We start from the raw sequence: 10,201 nt of genomic DNA, 5'->3' as shown, positions 1-10,201 counted from the left end.
TCATAAAACTTTAATTTCATTGCCAGTGCTCACAGATATTTCAAGATCATCATCAATTCCGAATGCCGGATTGTAGACAAGTTTCTGTGGTGGAATAAGGTTAACTTCAGCCCTTTGCATCTCCATTGAATCAGTATCACTCATATCCGAATCATTAATATTTGGTAAATCACGCGAGATACGTAGATGAACACCTGGATTCCTTTCAGTAGCAGAACTGTTGAACATCATTGAGTTGTTGACTCCTTGAGCATTGCTATTTAGAATTGCTTTAGTAGTTTCCTGATTATTATAATGATCACCAAGTTTTGAATCTGGTTTTATTGAACTATCTGAAGCTAAATGCATTGATGCACCATTGTTTTCGCCAGCAAGTGTGATGATACTTGCATGTTTTTCATCTATATGTTGCTTTGGCAAGCTTGTTGCTAGTATTTTGTTAATGAGCTGTGAAATGTCGTCTTTGATCTCTCTGTGCAGGGGAAGTCGTGTTGTGCTTGTTGGTTTTGCTTTTTGAGATTTTGTTTCAAATTTATGTAGATTCATGGCTTCGGTTTCTGGGCCTTTCAGATTTGAATCGTTTGGAAACTTTTCGTCTGATGTTTTAGTTGGCCTTTTGATTACTGCAAATTCACTAGTGATTTTAGTGGTAGGTGATGGTGATCTAGATGGGGATTTAGGAGGAGTGGACAGCGGGTGAGTGGTGGCTCGTGTTCTTGTGGGTTCAGGGGACAATGAGGAGGGGCTGGTTGGGACATTGGGTTGAGCCACCATATGAGATGGCAATAAATCTTGAGAGTTGGGTTGTGGTGGAGTATGCAAGCGTGATGGGGAAGACGGTTGTGAATCGGGTTTTGATGGTGGTGGAGTTTGAGGATGACCGGGCTGTGGTTGACCTTGCTTAGGTGGTCCGAGTGGTGATCTTTGATGAGTGGTTGCTGGACCTGGCATCTCCCTAGTTGGCATGGTTTCGGTGAGGGTTTGAGAATCTTTTGCAGGCTGGGCTGCGACAGTTTCAATAGTTTTAGCCATTGGAGATTCGGGTGGTGAGGACTCTGTTAGAATGAATGGTGGTGGAGTTTGCGGGGGACTAGGTGGGGATTGAGCTCGCCTAGGTGACCTGAGTGGTGATCTTTGAGGTGGGGTAGCCAAACCCGGGGTTTCAAGAGCTGGTGTGGTTTCGGTGGTGGCTTCAATTTCTTTTGTAGGCTGGATTCCAACACTTTTAGCAATTGGAGATTTGATCACTGGTGACTTAGCTGGAACAGATGGTGGTGGTGGTGGTTGTGGCGGTGAAACTGACTGTGGTGGGGATTGTCTTGGTGATGCTGGTGCCGGCGTAGCTACTGTTGGTTGTGCTGCCGGTGCTGGTGCTTTCCCAGGAGGCCGAAATGGTGGTCGTTGAGCAGAGGTTTGAGTGGTGGTGCGTGGTGGTTGGGTAGGCGGAGCAGAGCGTGTTGGTTGGGACGGTGGCTCAGGAGAAACAGCAGGACTAGTTGTTAGTGCTGGTTTTGGCAACCAAGGAAGGCGAAAACGGAAGCCTGAAGGTTTTTTGTCAGCCATGGTTTTTCACTATTGAAATATGCTCAAAAAATAAAAATAAGATAAGAAAATGGATTCAAGGTCAGATAAGAGTTGTGTGATATCATAAAATGATGAAAAGGAATTGTTATAAATACAAGAATGATACATTAGAAAGGTCATGAATTAATCTAGTTTTACATAGCTTTTCTTAGGGGTTAGTTTATGATGCTATTTTTCCCTACTTTGCAAGTCTAGTATCACTTTTAAAGAAGTTAACAACCTTTGATGATGTTTTAGCGACTTGTAAGCCATTCATTACTACTTGTTAATCACATCATTTTAATAACATTCTCTTTGGTGTGAAACACTCTAAGGTTCCATGTGTGTATCAGGAGACAATCCAAGAATATGCTGTCCTAAAACTCTTGGCAAATTAAAATGTAAAATTATTAAAATCATGTATGCCTAAGCCTGTATTGTTGCAGAAAGGCCATATTGTTTACGATACAATATCATCAAAAACAAAAAATAAAAACATTTCGTGCAAGCCTCATGGTACGACTCTTGAGGCCTAACATAGAAGTCATTATAGCGATTGCAGCATTGGAGGTGACCACATGTTGAAGCAAGTATCATTGCAAAGAAAGGTTTGCAATCCTTTTCTTTGACTTGCTGATACAAGAAAAGAACACTAAACTGTATTCTTAAAAACATTTGTACCAAAAAGAAAGATTGCTTACATCCATATATCTTCAAAGTACAAATAGGACTATGGATCAACATACTCAACCTGTCTTGCTCATAAGGTAAACCTTCTTTTTCATCTACTCGTTTGCCTTTTTAGACTTCTAATATCATAGAAAGCCTGGTTCTAAATAGTACAGGATATAAGGCGCAAAAGCTCTCATTTTGATATTCAAGATGCAAGTTATTGCAAGAGCTATAAAATCTTGTCAGGAAACATTTCGTATACCAGTCTTGCAGCAACTGAAAAAGTACACAGAGAATGCAACGAGTATAGAATCCCAACTAATGCATCAAAAGGGTTTGGAAAATACTACAGTTTCTGAAGTTTTGATGACAAAAGAAGATGAAAAAGTTGGATCCTGGCTCTGGTGCAGGAGTGACGACACAGTCTATGATGCGGCAAAGCAAGTATGATACCCATATTAACGGGGTTTCCATCCGTTTTTGCAATCATTTTTCTCTACAAATAAAGTTTAGAAGTCTAAATTTTTTTAATCTATCATACTGCTTGTGATCATTTCACAGATGGCTCTAAACAATATTGGATCTTTAGTGGTTCTAAAGCCTGGAGATGAGCATATGATTGCAGGAATCATTACTGAAAGAGGTTAAAACGTGCACTATATATTGCACTCATTACGAGTTAAATGAACACCATTCCTATGATAGATTAGAGAATGATTTTAGGACATAATGAATTTGTCATTGACAATGATGTTTAGATTACATGCAGAAGGTAATTGTCAAGGACAGATCACTAAAATCCACCAAAGTCGGGGAAATCATGACAAACCAGGTTAGGAATTTATGTACGATTTTCTAACTATCATGCATACCATTAATGATATGAATCCGTAAACATATAATTAACTTCAACAGAACAAGCTGGTAACAGTGACATCTGATACAAATGTGTATCAAGCAATGCGACTAATGTCAGGTAGATGATTATAACTTATGTTTTTTACTTTTAAAATCTTGATCAAAGGGCACTCATAAGTGGTTTAATGATCTCAGAAAACCATATACGACACATTCCAGTAATAGACGGACGAATAGTTGGGATGATTTCTATTGTTGATGTTGTAAGAGCTGTAGTGGATCAACAAAGCAATGAATTGAATAAATTGAACGACTTCATCAAAGGCGACTACTACTAGTCTCCAAATAAAACTAACTGTTTGTATATTTTTATTAAACACCCAATAATAGCAACAATGGTAGGACAATAGACACTTGATCATTTCTTGTTGTAGACCTTTGTTCTGTACCTTGAGAAATAAAACGATACATTACTATGAATTTGTGTCATTCTCAAACTAAAAAATACATTACAGAGGAAGGAGACCCAAAAAAGCCTATAAATCAGACATTGCCACAAAAAGAAAGAACAGGGTATGAGGCTACCACCAACACAAGGTCCACTAAGGGCCAGAAGAATAGAAAGATTATAAAAATGCACAATCCTACAATTACTAGAGTCTAATCTTCACCAAGAGAAAAAGCTACCTTACTGATTTTCTAAATTTCGCTTTTATCCTAAAAAACAATCCCGGTGATTTAGAACATGAGTTATTCGTTTTAGAGCCACCATTTGTGCTTTGTGGGGTATTTGAGAAGCTACATACTTGAGAATGGTCATCAGGGACATTATTTAATAGCTGGAGTAACTCAACCGAAATCAACTTGCCCTTACTACTCCCATTTCCTGATAAGTTAACCAAAGATGAAATGATGCTATCCTGCATCAAAATTTCACGCACCTCATCACGTTGGTAATATAACATGAGTAGGATATCAAGGGCATGCTCCTGTTCTTCATCCTTACCGACTTCTAGAAGCTCTCCAATGGACACAATACAATTTTCATCTTCAACAAAATGAGCCGCGGCTTCTTCAATGGAGCACAAATTTTTAAAGATTTTGACACAGTAGCCCGTCAGCAAGAGGTCGTCCAAAAAGGGCATGAGATCTTCAATAAACCCTAGGTATATCAGGTGGTGTCCTAGATCAGTGTGAGCCGACATATTACAAAGTACCCTCATGGCCACATTGTGGTGTATGCTCTTCGGGTTTCTGATGAGTTCTAAGACAAACAACAGAATGCCAGATTTCACTATTTCAGAAGTGTAATGTTGCTGGGAGGAGAGCACTTCCAATATTAGTAACACTTCTTCCGCAATTTCAGAATCCAGAAATGAATATAAGTCGAAAATGGCATCTTTTGGTAAAGGTGGCACACCAGTTCTATATAATGTCATCAAGAATCCAAATATCAAACCTTTCCCAAAAATATAATAATTAACATGGAGTATTGTTGATCATGAATTTTACACAGATAAAAAACAAGTGTACGGAATAAATAATATGTAAGACATTAAGTTTCTAAGATTCATGAAAATAAGATATTAATACTTCTGACCCGTTACCCAGCCCCCCTTCCAAGTTTCCTTCCTAAAAGAACACTAATTTATGCTTTAAGCAGTTAGGACTATCAATATCAAGTGTGAAGTCTTTTCTATGCACATGGTAAATCTGCTTAAATAGATGGAATTCATATCAATCGAAAATTTGCAGCCTAAAAGCGCAAATTGTATATCTATGCATGACCATCAGACCATATAAAGTAAAAGATTAACTAAAAAGATAAGAAGCAGTACCTGCATTCTTTCAAGAACATTAAGAGCAACTCAGCTCCATGTCTTTTTGCTCCTGACTCGCCTAATCGATGAGCTTCTTTCAAAAACTTGAAAATGGGTTTAACGTAACTGGTAGATATGTAATTATGAGATTGTTGCTCATCCTGCAACTGGCTTTTCACATCTTCCACTGCTTTACGCCTGGATGTCCATGGAAGCGCAGAAAGATTTCCAAGTATAAACAAGTTTGGCCCATTGTCAGTAATGGGACAACACTTAAATCCCTTAGAATTTTCTTGATTCTCGCCAAAACCATCTTCAGTGCCAGCATCAGAAGATATAAATGAAATATCGTCTACATTAAGATTAAGATCCCCAAGAGAAGTGTTAAAGCTGGGTACCGAGCTAGCAGATGAAAGTGTTTTAATGTGACGGTTTTTGAATTTCATAGGTAGTTTGAGTGAATCAAAAATATCGTCGCCGCCTTCAATGCCTTCTATTTCTTGTGTTTTGACTGAATTTCCATATTTTCTCACTAGATACAACAAATAGCTTAAGATTTTCCTTTTTGCAGGGTCGGTATCACAAACCTTGCTTAATAGCTTTCTTATGGAACGGCTTTCTATCAAGAGAGCTAACTGGGATGTTATATGTAGTCTAACAGCTGCATACTTGAAAGCCTTTAGTTCCCCTTGATTAACATCTTTTGATGCTGCTATGTCTTGATGGAGTAAAGCCAGTAAAACTCTACCTGCTGCTTCTTCTGAGGAATCCAAGGAAAAGGTTATGGTATCTATATAACCTACGATATTGGATATCTGCAAAAACAGCAAAAATTGAAATCAAAACGATTAGAAAAATATTGAAAAATGGAGCAGCACAAGTAGGATGGGTGATGTGTCAAAACATGTATGGGTCAAATGGGTAACTTTTGTATTGGTTGGGACTTGGGTGGGTTGGGTTTGACCCGAAACACATTGTCCAGTTTTTATTATAGCTAATGGGTATCTTTCAAAGCTAAAATATTATAGCATTTTGAACATCGTGAAAATTATGATATTTTAGCTTTTATACGGGCAACTTTTAGCCCATTAGACCTATCAGGCACCTTTCCTTTTTAACTAAATATTTGTTCTTACCCATTTGAAATATAAGAAATAAAAATGGTCGTAAAATCATATGCAATGCAGAACAACAAACCTGAGCAGCCAATGTTGGTTCAACCATGTTTTGAAGTTGGCTCAAACATGATTCTAAAGAATTACGAATTCTTTCACACCTCAAAATAATTTTTTCTCCACTGATTGCCTGGAAACAAGTTTATTGACATGTGTTATTGAATCAACAAAAGGTTATCATTACCTACAGAAAATTTTCAGAAACATTAACAATAATGTGCAAAATATTGCTACCTTAAACACAACATACTGAAATAGTATAGTGTAGTATTTACCAAATAAAGTTTGCTGGACTCAGAACAATGACGAAGAAGTAAGTTGCAATTTTCCATGCATTTGTGTAATGAGCACAATGCTTGTAATCCTGATTTGCAACGTGGGCGGGCAGACTCAAGTGCTGTAAATATGTTTGTGATTTTGTCGATAATTTTCTTAACTTCTGAGCATGCCAAACCATGAACCTGTTCAAGTCAATTAAATATAAGCTAAAACTCGATTTATATTTCACAATAACAAGTCAAATGTACAATGAACATATATATGGGTTGTACTTAGTTCGGAACTTAATTATAAGATTCGAACAAAGAACTATAAAAACTGCATTGTCTGATCCAAAATGTGTGACCATTAATATGTTAATGGGACAATGTGAACCATATGAAGTATAAACCCAATGAGATTCCACTCTAAAACCGATTGGTAATAAAGGAACCAGCCCACGAGCACACACTAAAAAAATGGTGTGTTTATGTACGTGGAACGTGTACGTCTTTACACCCAACAATCCTCCTCTCCAACGATAGTCCATCTCCACATGTTCTAACTGAGCCACAGGATCACCTGCTCAGGTCTAACTGAATGACTCGGGCTAACCGAGTTAACTACTCATTTCCTAAGGTCAAATGGGGGGCTTGCTAATTGACCACTCTTACTATGACTTAATTACTAATTGGTTATGGCGCATAATCAATTGTTTCGGTTATTTGAAAACCTTAATAATCATTTTATTTTGGTTGAATCAGTTATTTGGTATATTTAATATTTAATCATGTTTTTTTTATCCCTTAATAGCTTATAAAATCAAAAGCTTTTATAACTAGTTCGTGTCGCATCCCCTTTTATAACTAGATGGCTTAAATGAGATTAACAGAAAAAGTTCAAGGGCTTCTAAGTAAATGAAAAATATGATGTCATGATTGTCATCATCAATTATTGTGATGCATTATTCATTTATTTGGATGGAAGTGAAGTTATGAGAGAGAAGTTGTTGCAAAAATGGTCCTGCTAGTGTTAACATACTCATTAATCTTAATCTTAATTCTTTTAAATTTTAGATTTAATATCAACCATATATTCTTTAAAAAAAATTATAAAAGGTGAATTTTGATGGAAATTTTGTGTCACTATTCGACAGCGGGTGATTTAGCATAAGTTGTCTTAACCGGATCTGAGCTAAAGAACTCCCTCGAAATAGATATGTCTATTTCAAATACCCAATTGAGAGAAAACCCCCTATTAATTCGTCTAAAAGCACGAAGATTAATAGGGGTAAACCTAGTCCCCTCAGATTTGAACCTGTATACCCAAGTCAAGTCCTCATAAAGAGATTTGATTTCAATGTCCTCATAAGGCTTGAACACAAGATCTCATACAAGGGAATGATCTTTCAAATATTGAGCTATAGCTCAAGGACATATCTTCTTTAAATTTAATAGTTGATTTGTAATTACTTTTACAATTATAAAAGGGTACATATCTATTTCTACTTTTTTTTTTCCAAAATAAACTTAATAATTATGGGTTAAATGATTGTACACTGGACATAAATCATTATACCTTGAGGGATGTATTTAGAAAAAAATTGTGGAATAAGAGCATTTTAATTCAGCTTTCACTTAATTTCTGTTTTCAATCTTTCCATTCCTTTTTTACCCCAATCTTTTATCTCTTTTCACAATCTTTCAACAAAAATCATTCACTCGCATAGATTATTGGCTTCGCCACATTGCTGCCGTTATATACAAAATTACAAATAACTTGCTAATTCTTATAAAATCCTCTTACCGTTCTCTTTCGAAAAAAAAAAAACAGCAAATGGTCCGCCTACGGTACCCTACTGGCCCACTATGACTACGGTTACTCCCTCATTTCCTTTCCTCTCTGGCTGTGCTGGGGTGATATACTTGTTTTCTCGAACTTGTGTAAGGTCTACTCAAATTAACCTTTTAAAATGAACCGAGTTTGACTATCATCTTATTTGCAGCCCGACCCGTGAAATCAATAATTTGTGAAACAAATGTGGTGTTTGGCATAAAATAGAAAGAAAAAAGGGCTAAATGGCTAGTTTTACTAAACAATGAAAGAATTGAATGCTTACTTTCCATGTACTCTTATATGGATATTCCACAACTTCAAGATCATAACTCTGCATATTTTTTACACAACTTTTCCTAATTGCTCCTGCATTAATACACAACAGAAACTAAATTTAGTAAAGCTAGAACTAATTAATAAGTTACTCTTTCGTGACTAGGACTTTGATCTCAAGTCACTAAGAAATTGGTACAAAAATAATAGTTAGAAGCTCCATGAAAAAAATATAGTAACAGAAGTCTATAGACAAAAAAAAAAAAAAAAAGTTTGTTGTAAATTTGAGTGGACACAGCACAAGGTGTTTATAAATAAAGCTAGAGAGGTGATCATACGAGTCAATGAGAAGACTCCAACAACCAAAGTTCTAGATAATGACGTCAAAATGGTGAAGTAGATCGAAAGAATGGGACTGTGGGGGGCCTATGAAGACTCGAATAGCAGTCATTGATTTAACTTACAACTAGTCTACCACTATAAATATGGAATATTTCAGTCACTAGATAAAAATCTTATCAAGACTTGAATAGTAGTTGTAATAGACGTACCGAGTCAACTATCCCAACGCGTTTAACAATTTGTCAATTTTTCTTCATGTTGGTATCTTTTAACTATTTTTTTTTCTTTTCTTAAATGGGTAGAGAGTCAATATACTACTGTATGTAAGAATTTTCTATTCCATGTTGTAATCAGGGGCCCCTATGTGACAACAATTAGTTCAAAAGATTGTGTTAATTTATACTAAGAAAACATAAACTTTCATTGGTAATATGTCTCGTGCCCTCGCTCTAAAAGTTGAATGCCCTCTGCCAAGATTTTGAAACCCAATTTAAAAGCACTTAGGCTGGGGGAGGCTTGCCCACTCCTCTCTTCCTCTCCCCGATTTTTCTTCTCCTCCCCTCCCTTCCCTAATGATAGGAGCACCTCACCACCCCTCCCCACCCCTCCCCACCCCAGTAACGGTCGAAAAACGAATAGCTAGGTGGTGAGAGACCCGGGCACAGCCCTCCCCACTCAACCGGTACCGGTACCACGGGCCGGTGTTCCCTTAGGTACCAGACCGGTACCTATTCGCTCCCCGTCCCACTCCGTCCACCTTTATACTACACATTTGAATTTAATACTTCATTAATAACCTATGATATATTCATGCATTTACACATACAAAAATATATTGTATCACTTTCATCTATACTACTATATATAAAAATTATAATCACATGTTGAAAATTTAGAAAATATAAGACATGTAAATTGACCAAACTATCCTTAATGAATTAATTACTATCAACCTTTAATATTAAATTACACAATCAGTAGTCACTTATATTATAAAATATCTCTACTATCTCCTTTATATTATAAAACATTTTTACATCAATTACCTACACCATTGACGTTGTCACCACTATCATCATCTATCGCCGTTATCACATCACCATCATCGTCGGCTTGTCGCTACATTGCGCGAGCACCAGGCTCGTTTGTTCTAAATAGTAAAAGCTACTAAAAATAATGTAAAATTGCCTCTATTTACATTGTGTGGTTTCTCTTGCATTGTTGTATTGCTATGTTATATCTATATATATATACATATATATGGAAAAGTGAGTATGGGGTTGTTCCCCATCTAAGCTTAGATGGAGAGCCTCTCGCATACAAATATTATAATACTTGTTTGAATTTTAAATAAATACATGGACCCCCATGATTTTTATGATTATAAAAACCAAATGTGAGGGG

General features: G+C 36.5%; 3 protein-coding genes across 4 annotated transcripts; 1 reads left to right on the top strand and 2 right to left on the bottom strand.

The window, feature by feature from the left end:
- LOC122588256 (vegetative cell wall protein gp1-like) lies at nt 1-1,563 on the bottom strand. Its single transcript, XM_043760374.1, has one exon. It carries the CDS (start codon nt 1,561-1,563, stop codon nt 1-3), a length of 1,563 nt encoding a protein of 520 aa, XP_043616309.1.
- A 794-nt stretch (nt 1,564-2,357) lies between these two features.
- Nucleotides 2,358-3,553, top strand: LOC122587353 (CBS domain-containing protein CBSX3, mitochondrial-like). Its single transcript, XM_043759492.1, has 5 exons — nt 2,358-2,679; nt 2,797-2,878; nt 2,994-3,067; nt 3,151-3,211; nt 3,289-3,553. Exons 1-5 carry the CDS (start codon nt 2,446-2,448, stop codon nt 3,429-3,431), a joined length of 594 nt encoding a protein of 197 aa, XP_043615427.1. The 5' UTR covers nt 2,358-2,445; the 3' UTR covers nt 3,432-3,553.
- On the bottom strand, nt 3,552-8,712 carry LOC122587352 (U-box domain-containing protein 5-like). Of its 2 annotated transcripts, XM_043759490.1 has the most exons (5): nt 8,466-8,712; nt 6,364-6,549; nt 6,111-6,218; nt 4,932-5,728; nt 3,552-4,518 (listed from the first exon to the last, which is right to left on the bottom strand). In XM_043759490.1, exons 1-5 carry the CDS (start codon nt 8,517-8,519, stop codon nt 3,777-3,779), a joined length of 1,887 nt encoding a protein of 628 aa, XP_043615425.1. In that variant the 5' UTR covers nt 8,520-8,712; the 3' UTR covers nt 3,552-3,776. The 2 variants fall into 2 exon arrangements, with proteins under 2 accessions (XP_043615425.1, XP_043615426.1); XM_043759491.1 differs by lacking the exon at nt 8,466-8,712 and having other exon boundaries at nt 6,111-6,272; nt 6,364-6,411.
- Nucleotides 8,713-10,201: the final 1,489 nt, after the last annotated feature.

Source organism: Erigeron canadensis, chromosome 2 (genome assembly GCF_010389155.1).
Source record: "Erigeron canadensis isolate Cc75 chromosome 2, C_canadensis_v1, whole genome shotgun sequence".
Taxonomy (NCBI): domain Eukaryota; kingdom Viridiplantae; phylum Streptophyta; class Magnoliopsida; order Asterales; family Asteraceae; genus Erigeron; species Erigeron canadensis.
Note: the sequence above shows the minus strand (reverse complement) of the source record. Positions and strands in the feature narration are given on the sequence as shown.